Source organism: Thunnus thynnus, chromosome 8 (genome assembly GCF_963924715.1).
Source record: "Thunnus thynnus chromosome 8, fThuThy2.1, whole genome shotgun sequence".
NCBI lineage: Eukaryota > Metazoa > Chordata > Actinopteri > Scombriformes > Scombridae > Thunnus > Thunnus thynnus.
The window spans coordinates 8,403,958-8,430,941 of NC_089524.1; the positions used below are offsets into that span (position 1 = coordinate 8,403,958).

General features: G+C 39.2%; 1 protein-coding gene across 3 annotated transcripts in view; it reads right to left on the reverse strand.

Annotated features, from left to right (window-relative positions):
- The window catches only part of LOC137187451 (discs large homolog 1-like protein), a 118,025-nt gene extending 96,708 nt beyond the window's left edge, over nucleotides 1-21,317 (reverse strand). For 2 of the 3 annotated variants that reach the window (XM_067596332.1, XM_067596333.1), the window contains exons 1-4: nucleotides 21,044-21,315; nucleotides 19,463-19,633; nucleotides 16,092-16,926; nucleotides 15,414-15,510 (exon numbers count right to left, since the gene is read on the reverse strand). In XM_067596332.1, coding sequence (XP_067452433.1) covers nucleotides 15,414-15,510; nucleotides 16,092-16,926; nucleotides 19,463-19,633; nucleotides 21,044-21,062 — 1,122 coding nt within the window. In that variant the 5' untranslated portion in view covers nucleotides 21,063-21,315. Of the gene's footprint in view, nucleotides 1-15,413; nucleotides 15,511-16,091; nucleotides 16,927-19,462; nucleotides 19,634-21,043 lie in introns of all 3 variants that reach the window. The other variant, XM_067596334.1, reaches the window with a different exon arrangement.
- Nucleotides 21,318-26,984: the final 5,667 nt, after the last annotated feature.

Below are 26,984 nucleotides of genomic sequence, written 5' to 3' on the forward strand. Positions count from 1 at the left end.
TAACATTATCTGTACTGCACAAATATTTGGACCTTGTTGAGTTACATGCTCACTGGAGAGGAGAGGAGAGGAGAGGAGAGGAGAGGAGAGGAGAGGAGAGGAGAGGAGGATAGAGGAGATGGGAGATAAAGGGCAGAAGTCAAACAAGCCAAAGCGCACTTTTCAGCCAGGGCTCTTAATGATGACAGCTGGGCCATCTGGACCATCACACACGCGGACACACAGACCTAAACACACACAGTAGTCTCTCTGTGGCTGTCTCTGTGTTCTCACCTTGAGTTGAAAACAAACAACGCAGCATGAGAGAGAAGAAGACACAGAGAGGGAAACAGTGTGAGAAAGGACAGGATGAAGCAAGTGAAACTAGCAGAGGGTGATTTGGAGGTCACTGACAGGAAAGATATTGATGGAAATGTGGGCAAATGGAGAGATAAGCTGTGAAGTAAAGTAATTTTCTAAATTCACTGATAAAGCAATCAATCCACAATCCAAGATTGTGTCTTAAGTTACATTAAAGTTGATAATCAGTAATGAGAAATTAGTTCTAGAGGGTTTTCCAACTGTACACAGATAAACGATGCACGTATTCAAGCCTGGAGGAGCCAATTAAGTCTAGAAGATGATGCAGGTAGACAACTCAGATAAATAATGCAATGACATGAAAGGTTATTCTGAGCACAGCAGGAACTTAATCTTCAAAAACATTTCTTATGTAGAATATACATACTTGCACATGTGCAACTTTGTACGTATTCTGTATAAAGCATTAATAATTCATTCATCATTGAATGAATTAACCATGTTGCAAAGCTTTGTTGTTCTTTATTTAGACATGAAAAAAGAGTTTCATGAAGCAAACAATGTGTTTTGCATCCAACTCATTCAGGCTCACATTCACAAGTTATTTTTAGCAATATGTGATATTTTATAATATCTTTTTGGATGTACTTTTGATTTTTATATAATTGGTAATCTGAGATCCTCTTTGGTGTTTGTTGTAGTTTGCTTGTTTTTCAGTGACTGATTTTTGGCACTCAACGCTTTGCTTTGAAATGCACTGATCATCACCAGAGATCGCTTCCTCAAATATTGAGGCCAAGTACCCGAATTCATGTTCTATTTCTTCCAAACAAACACTTACTGTGTGCCAGAGTTGAGAATAACAAATGCATACAGGTTGAATCAGCACTGTGTGACATCATCTGATGACTGACGATAGATCAAGGGACATTTTTATGAAAAATGTTCTGAATGAGTGGATTCTAACATGTTTTCTTCTTGTATTTCAAACAGACAACTTAACCTGAAGTCCTCCAGAATAAACCAGGGAGTTATTTTTATGTTTCAAAGAGTCAGCTTTTGGTCATGTGCCCATCTCTGCTTGTGTGATAAGCTAGCTGTCCTAAGACCAGCTATATGAGTGCCTCTGTGTTTGACAAGTAACAGATGGAGATCCTGCTGATGTGTGTGCATGAACATATACACACACACACACACAAATACATTCATACATCTGGGATAGCCACAGGCGTTCTGGCTCATACGGTATAGCTCGTAAAACATAATGTGAGAGTAAAGATAGCATCAAATGTTACATTACCAACATGACACACTGAACTACTGAAAGAAAGAGAAGATGAAAGAAAGAGCAAAAGAACAGAAGGAAGAAAGAATGAGGAAAGGAAGAAAGGAAGGAAAGAAAAAAAGAAAAAGGGAGAGCGACAGAGAGAGGGAGAGGATGCTACCTCATGTGCCTAGAAGGCATGCACTACATGTTAACATTAGTAGGTCAGCCAGCACAGAAATAACTACACTGTGTGTATATATGTGTGTGTGTGTGTGTGTGTGTGTGCGCGCGCGCGCTCGCGGTAACCTCATACACTCCCTACTATCCAATCGTGGTGGATTCTCCATTCTACACAGTAACTAATCAGAAAAGACTCCATACATCAACATTTCAAATATGGTCACATGATCTGCTTTTACCAGCTGTGAGTTCAGTTTCCACATGAGTGAACTTTCCTCTAAATATATCTCTTCCAATCCCTCTAAAATCCTGTGCGAGGACACACAGACTCCTGAATAAACCTCACAGCTGCAAATATCACATTTGCAGCAGAAAAGTCTGAGGTTTTTCCCATTATTGAATTCTTTAATGAATATTTTACAAAAAAAAAATAAGTCCAATGGACATGTCATTTGTCTGTGTAGTTAAATAGCAAAAGGTAAAGTGTCAAGTATCTGCAGAACAATTCAAGCACTCAACATGTTGGAGTGTTTGTCTTGTGTACATACAGTGCCACTATGTGGCAAAACACAGACACAGCAGCACCCGGGCAATATTCTCTAAATATTCATTTTATCTCAATCATGTTTAATATAAACTTTAAAAAGTTTTAAAGTTTAAAGTATTATAATAGCTATATATAACATAGTAGTTATAAAAGTTTTTTGCTGACACTGAGAGAGAAAATTTAAGGATATGTGGGGGCTTAGCATCTTATGATATACAGAGCTCAAGGAGGTCTGTATGCGCTGAAATGTTAACATACACAGCATAACAATGTAACAAGGCAGTAATACATAGCTTAAGCTTGCAAGGCAGCTGGATTCGTGAGATCATGCAAGGATCCCATCTTGTCAGGCTTCAAGTTATGCGCTTGTGTCCGAATCACCAGTGGTTTGGGCCAATCAGCGTGCTATGTGGATTCTTGTGTGATCTTGTGATCTCGTGAATCCAGCTGCTTCACAAGGTAAGACAGTGAGAGACGGAGATTGACAGATGGTTCATCCAATCACCTGCCAAGTATTTTTTTGAAAGTGCCTGCCCTTTTCCAAACAGTTTCCAAGGACGACTTCTCAGATGGTTCCGTGTAACAAACCATCTGGCGCACCAGGTTAATACATAGCATCCTCTCTCTGGATCTGAAGGAAGATGTAATATGGGTTTAAACATGCATGAGTATAAAATACTAAGTATTTATTACTTCACTCATTTTTGTGAAAACATCATTACTCGATCACGTGAAAAATAACAAGAGTAGGGATATAGGCCTTATGTGAATATTTTTATTTTTATGGACTAAGTGAGAACAATGTGGCAGCCAAATATTGAGGACAAATATTGTCTTCAAGGAGACGGTTCTCCTAGTGTCAGTCTCAACAAATCATAATTTTTATTGCAACTGTTGCATGTATACTAATGGTAGAACTACAAACCAGCACAAGAGGGACAAAGGTAACATTTTGAATCTTTTTGACTCACAATACACATGTAGAACGGCCTTGATCCACTATCTAAACCATCCTGACAGTCAAGGATCAAGGGTTCACACAGTCAGGACGATTACTCTTAAAGATGTTTAATTTCCTCCCTCCTGAAATACCAATGTGAAGACTGAACTGAACCAAACTGAACTCATTTGACTGCCTTTTTGTTTGTGTGTGTGTGTGTGTGTGTGTGTGTGTGTGTGTGTGTGTGTGTGTGTGTGTGTGTGTGTGTGTGTGTGTGTGGGTGTGTGTGTGCGGGTGTGTGTGTGTGGGTATCTCAACAGAGATTAGTCATCTTCTTAATGGGATTAGCTGCTCTGGCTGTACTCAGGCATGACATTGGCTGAACAATTTAATGTTAGCTAATAGCTAGCTAGCCTGCTAGCTATCTGACTGCAGTTCCTGTGAAAACTGAGACAATACATCTGCTAACAGCAGTTGTAGAAAAACATAGACAACTTAGATGACTTCAACTCTACCCCCTTGCTTTCTGAACATGAATAACAGCCTTCAGTCACAAACTACTTGTTCATAAGGCTGTTAAAGTATTGGCATCATGCTTGTGCTCCTTTCCAGACTGGGTTATTTTTTCAGAGCCAAGCACTGCTCAGTCCTCGCCTACAGAGTTGACCCTGGTAACCAACCAGCCAAGTTGGGCTGATTGTGGCTGAGGTCTGATGTGAGCTGAATGTCAGCTGGCAACACCCCAGATTTGGCTTGGTTTTGGGGATTTGGACTTGGATGGATTTGAGCAGCTACTGTCGCAGCACTCTAGCAGTTTCAAAGTGATTTTTAAAATGAGTACTACTTTACTGTGAGGTCAAGTTTCCACATCATACTTGTGTTGTTGCATACAGCACTATGATTGGTTCCAAACTAGCTGTGATGTCACAAATCATACTCATAGCTAGTCTTAACCTCAGGAACAAGTGTCCTTAAGTCTGCATTAGTTTGCTTCAGAAAAGGCTTCTTATGTGTTCACAGGTTGGAGAAACCCTTTGGTTTGGGGATGATGGGGTGAGGTAACATGCTTCCCAGGTGTAGCCTATTTATTGATCTTTTCTACCAACAACTGTCTACATGTTATTCCCTTATTCCCCTTACCTAAAGGTTCGGTGCTCTAAAAACATTTATACACCTTGGGTTTTCCAATATGATTGTCAACATATCATATGGCCTATTGTTTACTTGTTGTAAAGAGAAACGTCTAGAATTGGTTTGAAATGTATATTTATCTTATACTCAGGCTTAGACTGGTTGTCATAACCCCACTACTCCTCCACAGTCGTGCAGTAATGCGGTTACCACTCTAGCTATACAATTTTAAGCTTTTGACAAAAATAAAGTTTTAAAATAAAAAGCTATAGCAATGGTTTGAGAGCAACATTTGCCTGAGTTGTATCTGGTTCTATCATGTGCCTTTGTTGAACACAGGTTCATATTTTCCAATATGCCAGTGTCAAGGTGAATGAGTAAAGAGGGTGTTCTTATGTAATTCAGTCGAGTTAAGTGTTAAACAGTCATCAGCCTGTTAAGTTTGGGACAGAAGCAGCTGGGTAGCATGGCCACTACAGGGAATGGAGCATTAGTGAGCAGCTCTCATTAATGTTAAAGCCGTAACCTCATTAATGTTAAAACCATAACCTCTGGCCCTGGACTAATTCCTCTTAATTACTCAGCTCCTCTTGGTCGACAGCCAGCCTTTGTGATTCCTAGCACCTCCGATACAGTTCCACGGAACCATAAAGGCTTGGTGATTGGATTTTGGAAGGAAGTGACACAAATCTTGTTCCAAGTTGATTTTGGAGAACGCTTAGGCGTCAAAAGGATGTGTGTTGATGCCAATGACATATAGGGGCAAACTTATACTACAACTAAGACAGGCTTTGGAAACAGGTTGACACGGATACTAAATACTGTGTGCGAGAATGGATAAGAAGTTTGATGTAATGTGTTGAGTCTTTTTTGTTGCTTTATGTACAGTATGTACATACAATATAGGTACTATGTAAAAACAAACAATGTCTGTTTGACTAAATGGACCGGTGTGTAGGATTTAGTGACCTCTAGCAGTTTTAGTTGCAAATCACAACCAACTGAATACACCTCCCTCTCCCCCTCCCTTTTCAAGCATGTAGGAGAATCTACGGTGGCCACGAAAGTCGTGAAAAAAGCAAAAGGCCCTCTCTAGAGCCAGTGCTTAGTTTGTCTGTTCTGGGCTTCTGTAGAAACATGATGGTACAACATGACGGGCTCTGTGGAGGAGGACCTGCTCCCTGTGTACATATAAGGGGCTCATTCTAAGGTAACGAAAACACAACAACTCTTATTTTCATAGGATTATATACTAATTAAAACATAATTAAGAATATCATATTCCATTTTTGCCAAGTCCATTCCACCAGATTCCACTAAATTCTACACACTGCACCTCTAAAACAAGCTTTAAAACACCCCAAATCTTGAATGCAAAAATACAAGGCTGACAAAAAAATGTACTAAAATGCATATGGTTTCACATATAACACACGTTACACAAGTAATGGTCTGTGGGTCATTCATTACTTACTCATTCATTAAGTTGACTTAACCTCTGTTACCCTTGCTACTCTCTACACTAATTACAATACAAGACTCAGAGCATTTTTCTGAGTGAACCACACATAAAACAATAGTATATAAAATAAGTAAAGATACATTACATTGATTGAGGACACAGAGTTGCGATGGTCCATCTTCACATGTAGCCCTTGTGCTGGCCCAGTAGGTGTCAGCCCTACTACAGGCAGGGCTATCCAACCTTCTACAGACTTACTCCAATTCTTTACAACACGTGTGGATCCTACAGAGCCGAGAGGACGTTAAACCTTTTGAAGAGGGTCTCGTCAAGTGAGCTAACTTGTGACAGCCGTTCTACATTGCAGAGTTAGTCCTACTGCAGATGCATAGCCCTAGGCTCAATAGTCCTACGGCTGCTTGGAAAGTTCTCCTCCTCCTCGCCTCCTCTCATGCCCTCTCCGTTGATTAATTTGTCAGCCGTGACCCCTCCTCACAGTTACATCACAATGCCAGCTGGGCAGTTGCACAGATGGATGGATCGGTGGAATGATGTTGCTGTGCGTTCTCAGGCAAAAGCGAGAAAAATAACTCACCAAAGCTCGGTATGCCAGGAACTTAAATGCTCATGCACTCATTTACAGACTTGCGCTGTCTCTTTCCCTCGGTCTTTGTGTGTCTCTCTCATTTTTTTCTCTCTTTCCTTGTCTTTGTCCATCCTAAAATAGCTCCACCTCTGTAAAGTCTATTAGCAGCCTAAGGTAAGCCTCTTAGGAGAGACTCTTGCTCTCTTGGAGCACGGGAGGCCAGTGACACTCACTAAGTCCACACAACAATCACAGACTGATAAAACCAGGGTGGGATTTAAGACTGGATATATTAGAGAGGAAAGGAGGATTGGGAAAGATAGAGAGGAGAGTATTGATAGAAAGTGAAATCCACATTCATCATGTTTGACAAAAATCTCCTCGAGCATAAATACAAAATAACATATATTGTACAGTCGGTAGATGTTTGAGGACTGATACACATTACTTGGAGGATTTAATAAAGAAAAGATGTCCCTTTCAACAAAAGGGATTCTGACAGTAGTGCACACATTGCTGCAGACATCACTTTGTCTCTATTGCACACCCCAAATTGCTTTATTTCCCATCCATGAGTACTATACTGCACTCTTACAATATACTTAACTATACTGTAATCTTCGATTTTGACATTTATGTTGTGATTATATGTGCTGGCAAACTGATTGGCCTGCACTTTCTAATTTGATCCATTTCTGACTGGATGACCGGATGTTCAGTTAATCAGTAAAACTAGTCTTCTCCATGTTATTCTGTTATCCAAAAAGACAGGGTTTGAGACAGAGATCGGAAAAAGAAATTAATCAAGCAGGATGAGAGATGATGTACTGATACATTCTCCAGCGGTAATCTAGCAGCCTTGAGCTCAAGGAACACCCTCTGTTTTTAATCCATTATCTTAATGAGATAAATGAGATTAACCAGATGAATGTGAGATGGAATCCCTGCAGTCTGCCTGTATATTTGCCAACAGACTGCAGACTTAAGCGTGTGAGTGTGTGTCATTCATTTAACACTTTCATTCACCACTTAAAACCTTAGGCTAAAACTTCAGGTCTTATCTTTATCTTAATCTTTATGAATTCAGAGAAGAGCTTATAGCTTTACAATGGTTATTAATGCCAGTGAGGATTTGATTGTCTGTCCAATTCCAAACTTAGAATTGTGTTTGCAGTACAACAGAAGGTCATGCTCCTAAAAGCTAATTCCTTCTAAGCAAGCTCATGACTGGCTGCAAGACAGTATATAAGATGGCAGGGTGACCTACTGGTTAAGTGTTTATCCTTCAAGACAAAAGGGTTCAAATCAGGGCTTAATCAAGAACCAACTAATCTGAGTAGACAAGTCAAAGACTGACTTAGAGTAACAAGTGTCTGGAGTCAAAACGAGATCAAGGCTGAATCACAGGATCAGACTGCAACAAACTGAGCCTTCTCCCATGAACAAGCCTAAACTTGGATTTAACCAACACACATTCAGTGTTTTTTTATTCTGTTAACTATCATAAAACATCAAGAATCTCAGGAAGATATACTGGAATTAATCATACAGGATCAGGTGGTTTAGTCTAGTCTAATATGGAAGAACAAAGTCTGTGACAAAGAGGAGAGGAGAGGAGAACATGAACCAAGTTCTAATGACTTACAACAATATTCAACCAGTTTTCTCTCTCAAATATCTCAAAATATTCACAAATATTTCTCTGAGGTGGTGTTACTCTTTGTAGCATTTGCACTTCAACATAAAAGATAACATAAGGATAACAGTTCAGTACTGCTGCTTTTAAATAGGCCACGTGCCTTTTCATGTGTGTGTGCATGCACATATAGTATGTGCATAGTATATGTGTTTAATCTTGCCAGCCTAGTTTTTAGCCAAGTATTTCGTCCTGCCTTGAGACAGTCGGCTAGCTAGTCAGCCAGTGAATCAGTCACATACACAACTGGCCAGCCAGTCAGATAGCTTGTCTTCTGAAGTGTGTGTCCTATCAACCCAATTTCCTGTCTCTCCGGGTGTCACATGTTGTCAGACCAACAGCTGAGCAACAGCTCGGCAGTCCCATTAGAGTCACTTCACTAGAGCACAGTCTGTTCCTTTATATCATCTTATAGCTGTTCATTCGCAAATTACAGCAAGCCATCCATACAGTAAGCAAATCTGTCTCCAATTTCACATGGCTAATTGTGAGCAGGTGCACTCAGTTGCCCTTCATTTACTAAGCCTGCAATTTATCATACAATGCTTCATCTGGATGTGTTAAGTGGAATCCCCCCAAGGACTACAGGTCTCAGTTATTTTCCCTTGAAATAATGCTCTCTGTGTGACAGGTTAAAAAAACATCATGTTAGGACATCTGGAACATTCAAAGCTTATTACATATGTCACAGACAAAACTCCAACATAACATTAAAGGAATTACCTCTACTTCTCTACTCTAATCTGCTTTCTTCCTGTGTCTCACCTTGGTAGTGAGGATACAGATGCAGTCCATCCTCAACAGTCCAACAGGCAAACTTTCACCAAAACATCTCCCAGCTGCAACTTTCCCATTCCACCACCATTTAGCCGCTTGTTGCTGTCGGTGACATCCTTCTGCTGTCTGTCCATCTCTGTCTCCTCCTTCTCATCCTCTTCTTTCATTCCTCAATCTCTCTCTCCTCCCTTTCTCATGTCCTCTCCACCTGTCCTTCCATCAGAGCAGCCAGAGAGGACTTCTCCGCTGAAATAGAGGCTGACTCGGAAACATGGCAGCTGTCCCGGTATACCTCCACCCGCCCTCTTGTTTTCCAGCTGCTGTCTTCGTTTTATGGCAGCTGGTAGCCACATTTTGACCTCAAAAAGTGCATAGCACAGAATATGTATCCGCACACATGCAGAACGCACTCAGCTCACAAAAAAACGGACAGGCAAACATGCAGAGACAGGTGCAGATATGCATACACATGGATGCACAGGCAAATACTCAAACAGACAGACCAGTATACACAGACATAAGCACACACACACAAATACATATACTACACACAGACACACCACTCTGCTGTTTTATCAGGTCAGTGTCTGTTTGGCAGGAGAGGGGGGGTTAGACTGAGTGAACAGTAACAGCAGTATAGCAGTGCATGCTCTACTTTCAACTTTGACTGTGGAAGTTAGAGCTCCATAGTTAGAGCCTGAAGCTTTACACAGAGATGGGATTTCACTCACTGAGGATGTCAGGCTTTTTTAGGGTTTGCACAACATCACTACAGGTGATGTGGGATTTAAAATATTACAATACACTGTACTATCCGTACCATACCAGAGCATACATACTTCTGCATTTCATACAGTGAAGAATGCAGAGAAATAGGAAAGTTAGAAAAATCACATGCCTGCATTATATTGAAATGTGTTCCTAATATTATGCCCACACCATACATACATGAGGGGGGCAAAATAGTAAGCACACTTTTTTACTTTTAATGCACTCCAGTACACCACCACCACCCATTACAGCCTCAATAATAAACATAGAGAAGTATCACTTTTCTGACAATGTCAACAAAAACTGAAAATGTATAAGCTTCATATTTATGGCAGAGCTGTTGTATTGGATTGCATTAGATTGCACTGGTGTTCCTAATTAAGTGCTTGATGAGTGTATCTCTCAAACTCAAAACTGCTGCATAACACAAACTCACACATAGAGACATCATTTTAAGTTTGATTCTGTTCTTGTGCTACTCTACTTCTGTCCAGCTCCACCCTCCCCTGGCCCCGCACTCATTGTTGGTTCTCTCCTGATGCTCTTTGTTGCCAACAGAAAGTTGTCTATCTCTCTGCAATGAGTCGCGCTAATGAACATTATTATTTCTCAAGACTGAATTTCTCTTACAGCCACTTTTAAGACTATTAAAATTGTTCATGAAACTATTCAATGATGGAGAATTAACAATACAACATGCAAAATGTTTTTTTGTAAATTGCATTTCAATTAATTTTAACTTTGGTCATCTAACACGATTGGAGAAAATCTCTATAATATCATTACAAATACAAATGAATAAAAACTGATATTCCATAGTGGAAAGCTAAACTGTCCACCCCAGTTTTAAATTACTACTGGATTAAGGCAAGGAAAACTACACAAAAGCATTCAAATTATATTTCAACAAAATCAACAAGACAAAACCGGTTGCATGAGCCCACCCCTAAGCTCACTCCGCTGACTCCTCTTGACAATAAAATGTTACCAAACTGAATTGATTCTTCTTGTCATATTATGTAATGCAATATAAGCCAATGTTCAAACAGCCAGCCTGCATAAACGATCTGTCCATCTAATTCTGCTATCTGCAGCCACCAGCAGCCCTCCAAAAAGAGACAGGTTGTCACTAGTAAAAACATATTTGCCCTATATCACATCCATTTCCATGTAAGAGCGGTGATATGTTAGACATAAAGAAACAAATCCAGGATGATTCTAGAAGAAAACCTCTAATTCAAACCACAATTTTGAGTCATACGTCTATGAAATATTATCTCATATTCAGTAGGTGATTTAAGAAGGGGTGAGGGGGATGCTATCCTCCTTGTTAGTAAAATGACCAAAATGCCTCCCCCTTGTTAACCTGCCATCCCCCCTCTCCATCCTCTAGTAGCAGAGAGAATGCAGGGGCAGAGGGGATGTTTAGTTGAATATGTTAGTCTAGTCTGCCTGACTCATTGATCCTTTATCTGACTGAGGTTTGTGCAAGTTAGCCCCAACCATGGCTCTGAAATATCAGCAGCCTAACTGTGCTGTGTATTGATAAATTCACGGTGCTGTCCGTGGTGCTGAAGTAGCAGACGGATTTGGAATTGCGCCTTTTTCTTTCAGTCCCGCCCTTCTGTCAGTTTTGTCTCAGATCTATAATATTCTCTGCACTATATACTATAAATACTATTCTATACGACATTGTAGCCTATATACTCTACTCCTATATAGAGTTGTGTCACCTTCATGATCAAAGAGACAAGTAGCAACGTGTAGTCGTGGAAGAGTGAGAGAATCAGAGAGGCAAACAGCTGCCTGTGGTACTCCTATAATATTTCTCTAATATTTTTTATGATCATTTAGTGCTGCTGAAGCCACCTCTGTGACAAAATATTTTAGGGAAGTCATGACTACAGATATAGTTTTTACTATAGATGTTTGGTGTAACCTGGGACTGGAGCAGGTAATGTAACTGGGGACAGTTACATAAATCGAGGTTATGTTTATGCCATCAAAACTACAGTATGTACAGTATGAAAAATAAGCATGATCAAAATGATTTCCACATCCAGTGAAAGAATAGAGCAGTTCTATGAAATCAAAATTGTAATCGCAATTATGTTATCAAGAATTAGGCTACGTCTATATGATAATCCTGCAGTCCTAATATAAAATAGCCATACAGAGGCAGGTTCAGGCGGATGTGGGTCCCTCTTACTCTTTCGTGTAGAGGAGCACAACAGCAGATGGGGGAAAGAGAAAGTGCGGCAGCAGCATGCAGAGGCTGGGTCAGAAATTAACAGAGCTTGAAGCAAAAGTGCCCTTGAATGCTCATAAACTTTTTTTTTTTTTGGCAATTCTCACTTGTTATTTTTCAAATAAAACATATATTTGTGCTGCAAATTGAGTGTTTATTTGACAATATAATGTAATAATTATATATTATTTCAGAGTTTAGTAAATGCCCCTAAAAATAATATAGGCTAGCAAAATATAGGCTACCCTCTGAAAAAAAGTAACATGCACAAGTAATCCCTCCTCCCCCCTCCACCCTCCTTCCTCTTCCTTTGTGTGTGGATAGAGGGGAAAGGGAGGAAGAGAGAGGAGGCAGTTCCACAGTAGGAGCAGTCAGAGAGGACATACATTTGTTAAGTTCACCTTTGAGTTGACACAGAATCCACTGGTATTGTTCACACAAAAGGGTTGCAGAAAATAAGCAATTTCATTGAAGTTCATGTCATTACTTTTGTAGAGAATCAACAGAGGCAGATAGTAGCAGGAGCAGGGCAACAAGGTGGAGGAGAGAGAGCAGGTAGTTCAACAGCCAGAAAGGCCAGAAAGAGATGATAAAATAGGAAGTTCAAGCAATCCGGATTCTGAAAAGGATCCGGAAGAAAGAACAAATGACGAGATTCCAGAATGCTGGACAAAAAAGCAAGCAAAGGAGAAGAAGGAGCTATATCCATGGCTTGTATATACTGCAAAAAGATGTATGCTGCTGGACCAGAGATGGGTGGAAAACATAAGCATGTTGCAGAGGAGTGGATCAAGGTAGAGGTGGTTGCATCAGGGATAACAAAAAGTGAACAGCAACAGTCTCTCCATAAGAAAATACATTGCCACAGAACCTCAGACTTTCACGAGGCAGCTGAGAAAACAGTGGAAAGGGCGAAAGAGAAAACAGTGGAAACCCTGACTGCTGAGATGATGAGGGATCAGTTTCTGACCACTGACTGGGTGTTTAGAACTGTTTATAAAATTGCAAAATCCAGACAGCCATACACTGACCTAGAAACAGACACAGGCATCCAAGTCCTGAATGGATTGGACATGGGAAGGACTTTACATTCAGAAAAATCTTGTGCAAATATTAGCCAGTACATAGCAACAAAAATGAGAAAGTCAGTATTTGCAAGTGTTCTAGAAAGCAATTCAAAGATTACCATTCTGGTTGATGAGTCAACCAACATCAGCCAAAAATCAGTATTAATAATCTATGTCAGAGCATGTGTAGGCAACAGCAAAGAGCCACTGACATTCTTTTTGGATATTGTAGAGCTCCCTGTGCCAGTCATGCTTGGAAGCAAGGCAGGTGTGGTGAACAGAGTGGTTAACCAGTTTCCGGCATTTTCATCTGGCACTGTATGAACCACCGCTTGGAGTTGAGGGTAGGAGAGGCTGTTGAGTAGGCTGCAGGTTTCAATCAATTTCAGTCTTTCTTTCATAACTGTACAGCCTCTATCATGCTTCTACTAAAATCCGAAAAGAGTTGACTGCATGTTATGAGACACTTTCAATGCAGTGTCAAAACATTGGGTGAATTTTGAGCACAAGATGGATAACTTCCAGCTACAGAACTGTGACAGCTGTCTGGCAATAGTACCCTGTCCTATAAAAGCACTTTTCATAAGCAGTTGTGGACCCAAACCAAAGCTCTACAGAAAGGGTCATTCTTCGTGTTTTATGCCATTGGCTCTATAGTCCAACCTTTGTGCTCAACTTAGGACTCATGTTTGATGCCTTGTAAGAACTGTCTGATTTCTCCCTCTCTCTGCAAGACAGAAGTATGACACTTCAAAGTGTAGATACATCACTCAGTCAACAGATTCGAGTACTGAAATTCATAGCCTTCTCGCTGGGTTTCAAGACACAGGAGGCACAGCAGGCAGTGGGGATAAATATCTTCAAAACAGTTTCACTAGAACAAACAAATGTGAGACATGACAGTGCAATTAACCAGGGGTTGTTTTTAATACCCTGGCTGGAAGTCTTGAGCAAAGAATGGGGTGTCTACCAGTCAAGCTGCATGACAGAGATAAATATCAGCAGTTCCTCACCAATATCAAAACCCTGCAGCCTTCTAATTGGCCAGAGGAGTGCAGGGTGGGATATGCTGAAGCAGAAGTGCTGGAGCACTGCATTTTCTTAACACTTGAGAGTTCGAGAGGCACAGAGAGGCATGAGGGAATACATTGAAACAGTCAAAGCCAGTGTTGAGAAAAAGTAGGCCTCCAAAGGAGCTAAAGCCTCTGTTAAAAGCAGTCAACACACTTGTCGTCCCCACTGCAGAATGCGAACATGGCTTCAGCCAAATTAATATTATAAGTGGAATGAGGGCCACCCTGGAACTCAAAAGATTATCAGCTTTGATTTTCATTAAATGTGTTGGTCCTCCTGTTGGGGAAACGTTTTTCCCCAAGACATTATGTGAAGTCTTGGCTTCAGAAAAACAACGTCTTGGCTAGAAACCTCCAGGCAAGAGCACGTGAAAACAAACAGCAAAAGTACAACTATGAGCTAATATGGAGTCTGTTATGAGCAGCTAAATGATAGTAGTGATAGTGAGGATTGGAGTCAGAATCTTGTACTATGCTCATATAACGTTTTTCACAGAGAACTCAAACTTGTTCTTTATTCATAGATTCCACTCCCTTTGCTGGTTATTTCATTGGTGCAAATATTTCATGTTTATTTACAGCAATGTCCTTTAGGAGGTGTACATGGGTGTGTAGGTAAGTGGTGTGGGGGTAGGGAGGTGCTCCCATCGGGCCATCCCCCCTGTTAAAACATAACAAATCACCTACTGCTTAGATGACAACAATTCTTCTGTACAAGACAGTGTTATGCAAATGACAAATCACAAACTGTGCACAGGCAGGGGGAAAAAAACAAAACATGGTGTAAAAGAGTGAAAAAACCACGGGAGCTAAAACAAAATTTGAGTAAAACCATACAGAATCGAGAAAATCTAGTCAAAAATGCTGAGGAAGAGAAAAAACATTTATTCAATCCTCGCTCTAATAAAAGAAAAAAATATTTGTACAAAAGATTTTAGTTATTGTTGTAACACCACTGGCAAACACTATATATTTATATAAAACCTGATATTATAACAATGAAAAACTTGAATATGATGAGGTTATCAAGACCACGAAATGTACTTTGAACTTTCGTCCACCTGATCTCATAAACATCAACAATGTGAGCCTTATACAGTGGATCAGTATACCTGACAAGCTCTCCTAGGCTCTTGGAAATAACACACAAACACATACACAAAATAGTTCCTACAAGACCACCAGCATCTCTCTCAGAATCTTTGTTTTATCCAGCCCTACTGTAACCTCAAGGTTGCCACCCAACAACTGAGACCAGCCACCTTCAGACAATGCCCCTGTCTGACTGCTATCAACTGCTATTAACTGTTGAGAGATTTCCAGCAGGTTTCCTCAGGCATTAATATAAAACAACCAGAGATGTCTTACCTTGTTGGGGGTCAATGGGCTTGTAGCTGGCCTGGGGCTGGCTGGACCATGAGTAGGGCTAGCAGAGGTGACCTTTATTGGCCCAGGGCTGGTTGGACTAGGAACAGAGATCAGGGAGAGAGGTTGTCTGGAGGTGAACTCTGAAAACTGTCAGTTATTATTGTGTCACCTACACCTGAATTCAGTGGACCCCCCAAAAAAACCTGCAGTGTTGTTTTATTTAACAATACCTCACCAAACCAATGTGATATACATACATTTCCATTAAACAAACCATGGAACTAAACTCATTTTATAATTTTGTCTTTACGCGATTTCTCAAATTTAAAATGATGAGACTTTTTTACTGACTGAACAAAAACTTAAAGAGTTGAATTATCCCATATCCAGAATGCTATTAGTTTTGCTCTCCTGACAACACATCTCAGATTAATTAAGTTTTTCCTGAAATTGGTTGTATGTTTTGATTTCTGGTGGGAATAGATAAAAGAAATTAGTTTGCTTGAGCAGCAATAACTACTACAACTGATTCTTTTGTCCACATGTTTGGTGTTATTTGCTCACAGTATTTTGCTCTGAACTTTCAGAACATCTTTTATCAATTGATTGAAAGAGATTGAAAGTGCTTATGTTGCCAAAGGTTGCACTAAATACTGTAAAATGAAATTTTTAATTTACCTGAGAAGAGGTCCTTTGTTCAGTGGCCCTGGAGGACCTGTGGGGCTACGGCTGCCAAAGGTAGATTTTTCCTGGTTGGGGCTAGTTGGACTCTGGCTGGGAGTGACTTTGTCTACGCCTGGGTCCTTGATAATAGCAGCATCTGTGACTCTTTTGGGACCTGGGCTGGCACTAGGAGTGGTGATGGTTGGCGTGAGTTTGTCTAGAGTGGTTGGAGACACAAGGCCTTGGATGGTGCTGGAGACAAGGGCTGAGACAGTCACCAGGTTGAGGTCAGCAGAGCCAGGATCGGTTTGTAGACTGGCAGAGGTATTAGTGCTTTCTAAAGAAACACTAGAGTTGGTGGCAGCAAGATGTGGCTTTGTTCCATTTAGTGATACTTGAGTTGGTGTTTTTATGGACGAGGTTTCTATACCATTCACTGTGACTCCCACAGATGTGGCAGCAGAGGGAGAAGAGGGCTCAGTAGTCTCCACTGCCATGGATTTGGAAGCCCCAGGCTGGACAGGAGGAGGAGGGGCACGGTACTTGACTTTGCCTGGCTGTGACTGAGGCGTACTGGACTGCGTTTTAGGGGAAGATGGCTTTGATGTGGGTGTTCCGGATGGGACTGGAGGAGCAGGGTACTTGATTGACCTGCGTTTGGGGGTTGGAGATTTGGGCTGGGATGAGTCCACAGAATCCTGAGGGCTTAGTAGACCAGAAGTGGGCTGTGACTGGACTGTGGGGTCTGCTGGCAGGTTGCAGGAGGCAGGGAGGTTCGCTGGACTGTCGATCTGGTCCACAGAACACTTGCTGTCGGCAAGGAGAGTCAACTCGTAGTACTCCTGGATGTCTGGATGGAAACAAAGAGAGATTAGACCCATGACGAGTGACTGAAGGGTTCAGTGGATTGGTAAATGAAGTGACTCATTGAAGGAATGGATAAATTAATGTACTAAAAAAAGGTTTTAAAATGACATGGATCTTAGAGATGAGATATGAAATAATTAGTAAATTAATAAATGGTCGATCGACAGAAAGGGTTGTAGTGAGGTGCTGATAACTGGAAGCAGACTCCAAAGCAGGAAAAAAGTCACATACTCTGGCTCCATATGTGTTTCTCTTTTATCAACAATTAATAATTGTTGATCTTGAAGAAGGCCCAAGGGCCAAAACGTTATCCAAATAAAAGAGAAATACATATGGAGCCAGAGTGTGTGACGCTTTTTTCCTGCTTTTTAACAATTTTACTAACAACAAAAACTGCCAACATACTCTGGTTCCAGATTTTCAATGTGAAAATTTGCTGCTTTTCTTTGTTTTGCATAATTGTAAACTGAATATATTTGGGTTTTGGGCAGTTGGACAAAACACTTTAAAAAATAATTGGCTGATTAATCAATGATGAAAATAACCATCAGTTGTAGCTGTACTGTATATAGCTGCTCCAAATACAATAGACACTCTTCATTGCTACTGTATACATTACAGATGCAAGCAAAATGAAGCATCACAGAAAGTCTTAATGTTTTGTACCTCCAGGATAGCTGGGTACATATGGAGAGAAACCCAATGTACCTTTATCTCTCTCTATTCTATTCTGTTCTGTTCTCTGTGCATATGATGGCCAGTATGCACAATTTAAAATCCCAGTTTATACACTGGTGGCATCTAGTGGCAGCACGAGGATACTGCTACATTAGTTAAATAGAACAACAGCTAATATCCAGGGATCCCCAGCTAAAAGAGAGGAATAGCTCAGTATTTCCACTGTCATTTCCCTCTTTAGAAGTAAGCTCTGACAGTATGTATCAGAGTGACTGTTGTAATCAGAGGAGCTAAGGTTGTCAAATTAGAGAGGTTCAATGGTCATTTAAGAGAATATTAAGAGGAAGAAATAAAGAGGGAAGAGGACAGGAAAAATAAAGACATGGTGGAGAAGAAAAGGAAAAGAACACAGAGAATTTGTCAATATAACGCATGAAAATGACCATCAAACAGGCATCAAGGACAGGAATTACACATTACAATAACATACACACATGGCAATGAGCATACAGTATATTCAAACATATTACATAATAGAAGAAGTTTATTGCATCAATAAAGGGAAGAAAAGGTTGGTCAAAGGTAAAAATGTACAAAACAGGAACTCAGTGGCAAGTTAAGTGAACAACACATTCACACACACAAAACAGAGAAAGGGGTGTTACTATCAGAGTTGAAAGTGTGGGCGTGGCGCGAAGCAGGTAGGACCAGGGACTAAGAACCAGTTTGTCGTCATGCACATAACCAAACAGACACACATGTGCCTGGCGTTTTTCCTCAAATAAGCTCAGTTAGACACAGACTGTTATCTCTTGCAAGGGATGTATATATGCTATATATTTTCTATATTTGTGCCTGCTTTCTACAAAGAGATCTGTGTTTCCGTGACAGGCCACGTCACGCCTACATATGTGGGTTCTGACCCTCATTTTCTGGTGAACAGTCATGTGATAAACCAGCTCAAACATCTTGTCAACACCATGAAAACAAGTGCTGCCAGTTACATGAAGCAAACATTCTTCCTTCTCTGACCAGTTTAGCTTTCTGTCTTGTGGCCTAGCAACCTACTGTCATACAGCCAAACCTTCTCATCTTCATTTGGACAAAAATGAATGAACACATACATTCCTGTCTTTAACACATCATACACAGTGTCAAACACACGGTCTGTTTTCCTACTGACTTCATGCATTCCTACATTAACCTTTTACACACTGCTGTTGTTGTAAAGAGCAACACAAGAACCACATTCAAAGGGTCAGTTTTAGCTCAATTACAAAAACCAGTGGTAATGTCATGAGTTTTCTGTCAACTCCCCAATACAGAAGAGGAAGTTAGTTTATGATGCCCAATGCATCCAAAAATGACATGAAAAACTGTTATATGTCCCAGTTACTCTAGAAAATAGTGACAACTGCCTACAGCAAAATATGTGGATTATCTGTATTTTTGAAACTCTGTATGGCAGAATATCAATGGGGTAAGACGGAAAATATGTTCTTTGGGTGAAGTGACCCTTAATTTAACTATGATGATTTACATTCTTGATCTATGGTAACATAAAATGCGGCTTAGGGCAGGAAAATATGCGCATGAAGGCATGAGAGTGAAGATGAAGTTGCTTTGATATGCATTTATTATAAGAACAGTAAATAGTTTAAGCACAGCTTAATTTTTATAGAGACATCTTTAACCCATATTCACACTGTGAGCAATACAATCAACACCTCATCCCAGGAATATTTTTATGTCTTATAGTAAAATCCTCACCATCAAACAATGGTTGTATAGTCAAAGAGCTTGTCAGCTAATAAAAGGCTTTAAAATCTACAGATTCTTACCAAGCAGGGCGCTGAAGAGCTGGCTCTGGAAAACATTGATGACTCTGTCCAGAGACTGTTGCAGCTGGCTGTCTTCCTCCACAGGGCCTTGTTTGGACCGGTTCTGACTCTGCTGTCTCTGATCTAATTTGGCCCGGTACTGCTGGAGAAGCTCCAGGGCTCGCTGAGCGTCTGAACACAACACATACAAGTAAACAACAAAAGTCTTTTTTTCCCACATGTTGCTCTGGAAGATGAAGGAAGAACAAAAATCTCCAGGCACTCTTAAATAAAGCAATGAGATTAGGTACTGGATATTAAAAAAACTTTTTTTTTTAAATTGAGGATTAATATGTTTAAAACGCTGAGGGTCTTCAGCAGGGCTGCGTTTATAAAACAAAAATTAATACCATATGACTCCATATTGTGAGTGTTGAAACAGGTGTTATTAATCCGTCATTAGGATTTTAACATGTTTAACTGTTCTTAAGAGTGTCTGAGTAATGTTTTCTTTCATTTTCTCTCACAGCTTATGAATGTTTCAATGTTTTGTAGTCATGTTTAATAGCAAATCTAACAGCAGTTAAAAATTAAAAGTATAGAAGGTCTTCACTCAATACTTTACAAGAATATCGATTGTTTTAGAAAGGTGGATCAAGGTGCAAATGACCCTGAGCTCCTGACGTAATATTACTACAATATAATATGCAATAAAACTTGGGAGTTTAAATTAATTTTTAAATCTTCTTAATTATAAGGGAACTGTAGCTCCTTCTGGTTAATGCTGTAAATTATTGATATTGCTGTAAATGAGTTACTGTATGTGTCTGCATAGTATGAAATGGTAACAACTACTATTACTACTGGTTTCTGTCGCTCTGATGCAGAAGAGCATAAGGGCAACAGAGTTTATGGTGTAATGGAAAGGTGCAGGCGGCATTCCAGGCTCAATGGCACTCTGAACAGCTGATTAAACCGGAAGCTCTGACAGCTCAACATCAAACTCAAGACGAAATGTGTCAGTTTAAGCCTTATGTCGCATTCTCACCAAATGGCATTCAAAATGATGCCTATCATTTTACAGCATATTGTATATAACCACATATGTATGAGGCAGAGCATGTTGATGTTGCATGACTCAGTTGCACCACTACATGTATGCACCATATAAGTAGAATAAAATCACAAGATGTCTCTTCTAGCTGATTTATACATGCACGAGCAACTGTGTAAATTAGTAAAAGCAGATAAAAAAAATAATTTTGTTATTTAAGTGCTGTTTGGTGGATTACTTGTAAACCGAATTTACCACAAGGTATGAATAATTTGTAAAATCTCTTAAATTATGATCTACAAGTTCTGTACGTATACCAATAAACAATTTAACGCTAAATTGCTGGTGTTTTAGAGAAGTTTGGTTCAGTCGTTAACTGACAAGCTTCGCTGAACTAGACTTCAACACATCAACGGAACAATTTAGAGTAGTTAAAACTGATTTTCTTCGATGATGTTTCTTTCTTTACATAAACACAGATATGTTACAGAGATGAGAAGAATTATCAAAAAAACAACAACAAACAAACCCAAAAACATTTAATTTACCTTTCTGTCGCACAGGCATGGTGACCCTCACAGTCCTCCACCCCGGGGCTTGTGTCTGTGTGACAGTCTGTTATCTGTTATTACAGATGTGTGCGTTTGTCCCGGGACAGCCCGCCTCCTCCAAACTAGGACACCACACTGACACCGCGACAAGTCTACCAGCCTGTCTTTTTTCAGCGAAACAGAGAAACTTTAACAAAATGTTTTTTTTTTTTTTACAAAGTCCGAGTAAACCGTCCCAGCGGGCAGCGGCGCAGTAAAAAAGAAACCAACCGTTGACACCAGACGGTGGACTTAGAACCCGGAGGTGTAGTTTGTTTCCTTGTCTTTCACTTTAATTCACCTCTCCGCGTGTGTGTGTGTGTGTATGGGTGTGTGTGTGTGTAAAACTAGTTCTCCATTTCTACATTCAGGTGACTCAAAACGCTGTCCGACCGGTTCTTTAGGCGGTCCTGTGTGATGAAAACACACACATTCACACACGGGAAATCTCTAAACACACACACACACACACACACACATTCATGCACTCACCTCAAAATACTATTAAAGCAGGTTTGAGAGGCTCTTCATAAGCAGCTTGTGTGTGTGTGTGTGTTTGTGTGTGTGTGTGTGTGTGTTGGCATTGTCATGTTAAACAGCTATATTGTGTAGCCTGGTCTATTCCAGTGCCTGTAGGATCCACATCTAATCCACTCAGCTCTTCAGTATAGATTTATTTGGGTTAACAGATTGTGATTATACACTAGAGTTAGTTGTATATGCTGTAACATCCCCTCCACTGCTCCTATAGGACATTACTATAAAATGATAGCAAAATAAACATAAATATAACAAGTACGTTGTTCTATGAAGTGTGAATGCTGACGTCTATTTATGGTGTCTACATTCATGCCTACAAATACTCACTCAAGGAATCCAGTTGAAATGTCACAGGTGTAATCTCACCGCGAGTCCATGCAAGCCCATCTCTGGGTGAGTTTGGTGGCTTTGTCATGGTAAACAGTACATTGTGTAGAGTAGATTAAAGCTGCACTATCCCAGGCTCGTCCCTTTCCCTCAGCCTGGATCCACGTCATGTACAGTACCAGGGCCTAGTTTAATCAAAACAACACCTTTTAAAGAAGTATACAACATTAACCTTTGCTTTTAGTGCAGAAAATATAACAAACTCCCCAAATATTTGGGCTGGTGTTTTGTGCTAACACTTCAAGATACACATAGTTTGGTGAAACTTTTCCAAGAAAGTCATTGGCTCCTAAAAATAAAGATAAACAGAACAGACAATAATTTTGCCTTTGACATATCAAAGAGGACAAACAAATAGTATTTTAAATGAATAATGAATATCATGTGAGAGGCTACTGCCAATACCACATTTTTGGTTATCTAGACTGGCAAAAACAAAACAATAATTAAACGAGTGGCTGATGAAGAAAGTTGAACATTTACAAAGCCAAAGAGATCCAGATGTCTGAGGAATTGACAGACCAAACCTCAGCTAATATGCGACAACTACTGAACCCAATTACAAGTAGCCAGAAAGAGGTCTAACATTAAATGTAGCAGGCAGCTTATTTCCAACACATTTTCCATAATAACTTGATAAGCTAAATGATTAAGTTTATCTTGACTTTCTGCCCTTTAGTCTAAAATCACTTAATGAAACTTTGACATTGCTGCCTGTTGTTTGTAAAATTGTATATTTGTCACTAAATCTGACATTAAAACAATGATTTGTTGGTATCGGCTGCTCTTTGCTAACAAATTACATGCACACTGACTGTTAGTGATACTTAGGGCAACTATCATTATGTAACGACAGAAACTATTTGTCATCATGTTTAAATATATCTTTTTGTGTTTCCACAGGATGTGAGTGTGCTGCTTATTATGTTGCTGCTATTGCCCACACGAAATAACTTCTTAACATACCATATTTACATCTAATCTATCAAAGTTACAGAAGATCATATAAAAACAATAACTATTTGGCCTATTGAGAGACGCTGGTAAAAGTTTGTTTAATGTTTTGTCTGCCAGCAATTATTTGACCAACATTTTAATATTTTGCAAGCATTGTTTGCCATCTTACCACCGCACAGTCAAGAAGATTAATGTGATTTCTTCTTTGTGCATTCAGAACAGATGTAGATCCACAGTGTGTTTAGCCAAGCTTAACACACAAAATGAAAAAAATGTGCCTTCCAACAACTCCAAAACTGTCTTCTTTGCATAATTGTGTCTTATTTGCTAATAAGCTAGTCAAGGGCTACATCCAAGCATCACCAGGATTTTGTTCAGCAGTGTGCAAAACTGAATAGCTTACATGCTGCTTGCAGAGGATGAAAAAAAAACCCAGCACCAATGCATCGGCTATCTGCTTCTTAAAGGACAGGTTGACAATTTTTCAAGTTTATCTTAAAACAGTACAGGCGCCCAAATGAACACTGAAATAGGTTGTTCTTGCTATAATCATTCCTCCTTTGTTCATATTGACCATTAGAAGATAACTTCATAATGTGATGAGTGACGAGGAACGATATCCACAAGCCTCCTTCCTGTGCAAAAATGTATTTAATAGTTTATCTAAAACTACTATGAAGCTTCAGCTGTTAAAATGAGTTAAATCAATCTTTCAACGTTACAGTCTTTTTAGTGCCAAAGTCCCTCTTTTTGTTACTATACTTCCACTGCAGCTCAACAGGGAAACGCTGTCCGAGGAAACACAAAGAGGGAAATTTATGCTAAAGGCACTGTAAATGTGGCAGATATCCACTTGATATGACTAACTCAGACTGCTTCAAATAAACTTTTAAATGCATTTTTGCACAAAATGTGTGGACACACTGTGGATTTTAGCCCACATCACTTACAATAAAACTACATTTTAAGGGGATATTTTAATAGCCAGTATGAACAGGAGGAATGATTACAGCGAGGAAAACCTCTTTCAGCGTTAATAGCGACCTGACTGTTCTTTTAAAACACACTTAAAAAATTGTTAACCTAACCTTTAAACTGTAAGGTATCTTTGGATTTGTTGGAAGTCAGACTGTTATACCTTTGATGGAGCATGGCTAACTGTTTCCCTCTACTTCCAGTCCTTGTGCTAAGCTAAGCTAAATGCATCCCAGCCGTATCTGTGCACTGGACACACAGAGAGGAAATTGGTATTGATCTTCTCATACAACTCTGGAAAAGACAGCAAACAAGTGGATTTCCCTAAATGCTGGGGTTTACTTTCTTCTGTCTCACTGACACATTTGACATTTTATGATAAATTAGTCTCATGGTCAGAAAACATAAATTCTGATAAAAGATGAAATGATTAGAAATGCAAAGTTGCTGCAGGACACACGTCAGTCCGACATTTTGTACACAGTATACTCTGTGTCTGTGTCTGCCTGTGGACACTGGAGCAATTGTAGGGACACTTCATCAGCGTCATACACACAGACACACACACACACAAACACACTCACCACACACACACACATACATAGGCAGCAGCTGAATGCAGGTCATGGGACTTAGTCTCTGGTATTGTTATTGATCAGGTCACAAGAGCTTATCGACTGCTTTGATGGGTTTACAGAACTCTCTCTCTGTATCTCTTACACAGGCACACAAGTGGTCAAACACACTGATGCCAGCATATATGAGTCAGCGTGGGGAGAAATTTATGCACGATTGTGTAAGTGGGTTGGTCAGTCAGCACACAGAAGTATCATTTTGTCCAAACCAGTGCGTGAAAGACAGAGTAAAGAGGAAAGGGAACAAAGAGACATCACTCTGCTTTCATCAATGTGTGTGTGTGTGTTTGTGTGTACTATTAGCCTCTATTGTTAATTGTCGGCCTGTACCACAGTAAGCAGGGTTGTTCCACAGAGGGCACTGATGCCAGAAGTACATCAGGGAATGGTACAGCACAGACAGGAAAGACAGCATAATATGGATACCTACCTTATTAAGATGCAGTGATACATATAGGCCTACCACAATAAAGTGGTACAGATAATATACTGTGGTTAGTAATTAGCAGTGGTAGAAGAAGTGCTCAGAGTCCTGCATTCAAAAGCCTGAAGCTGTCAAGATACCATTAATGGGTGTTAAAGGAGGATAATTTGAATATAATCTTACATATTTTTTGTGTTTTACATCCAGAAATCTGTGCTTTGGTGGGGCAGTCTTAAGGATGAATTGGATAATTCTATGAATTTACAAAAGAATACTGTATAAAACAAGCCTTTATTTAAAGTAGGTAATTTTAAGGTATTTCTTCAATGTTTTTCATTTTTTTGCGCAGACTTATATATTTGTTTAACATTCTAGCAATATTTTATAATGTTTTAAAATTTTTATTTTACAACAGTTGGACTGTAAAAATGCAGATAATGTCTACGATAAATATTTGTTTTTTTTTTGTTTTTTTAATTCTCTGTAGAATAACTAAAGGTTGTTTTTTTTTACCATTATTTGATGGTAAGTGTTTGGCAACTTTTGCTGCCAGACTTTTTACCATTTTTTTTTAACTATTTATTTATTTATTTATTTTTGCATTTTTTTACATTAAATTTAAAATTTTGCTGCAAAAAACAGAAAGTTGCCTTAATTTTACATTCAGTAATAGGATGTGTATTTTCTGTATTTTTACATAGAATTCAATGTAATTTAACATTCAAGACCATTAAGCAATTGAATAATTCTGTACAAAATTTAATGTTAATACATTTAATGTAGAAAAAACAAAAAAACTGTAAAATAATACAGTAAATTTCTGTGAAGTAACTTACAGTGTACCTTAGCCATGGGGTTAAACTGACTACAGACAATGTTTTTTTGTTTTAAATGGATGATGATTTGAATGACGACACTTCTCTTTTTGCCAGGGGTAAGTAAATTGTAAGTGGTCATGATATTTAAAAGTGATAACAGGTGATGCAGAAAAATAACGGGTTGTGATGTTCTTCACCTCCACCATGTTCTTTATGTTATAGGACTTAACCACCTGTAGGTATTATTGCCTACACATACTTAAATGTTTGCAATTAATTTAGCTCCCAAAGAGAATAGATATTGGCAATTTGAGAAGAAAGACTGACACTGAGAGTACAAGTTAAATGGGAAAATGTTGGACATAAATGTCAACATTTTGGCTTTTATAGTTTTTAGAGACTCATCTCTCCTCAGGCCAAAATGACACTCTCACAAAATTATTCATAGTATAGTATTAACATTGTATATCAACATTTACTTAATTATCTATAAAATAAGTACTAATCATTTTTGAATCAATGGCTAAAAGGACTTTCAAGCTCCTTATCTATGGAAAAATTTACATTTGCATTTCAATATATATATATAATAGTTTTCTTCTTTTACTTTGGGTTTTTTGTTTGTTTTATTCAGTGTTTTTGCTTTTTGATTGTTGTGTTTTGTATGTTTGACATATATATGTTTAAAGCGAAAAAAAGCAATTTCATTTTCACACATGCTTAGTAATCGATCAAGCAAAAAATAGTCATAGTTTGTGTTATTTTCTAGCTGTCCATATACATATTATCACTGGTTTAGGGTTTTGTGCACACATGAGGAAGCTCCAGCTCAATTTACAGAAAATGTCCACAAGTAATTATCACCAATTAATAATTGATCAAATTTTTCACTTGCAAGTCTTGTATGCAAAATCAAGTAGGACTTTTTTTGCATGCTTATCATAATGGACCAAAGTGTTTCTTTGAGCTCAAGATTCGGAAATACAATTACTGACATGATTTTCTACCTTGATGGAGAAACTGTGAGGCAGCTAGACAAACTCAGCTGTCCCTCTGTGATCCACAGCTCAGATAAATGTAAAGAATAGGTGAGATGGATGGATGGATAAAGAGGGATGAAGAAGAGTCTGGCTGTTAGACTAATGGATGAAGAGACAAAGGAG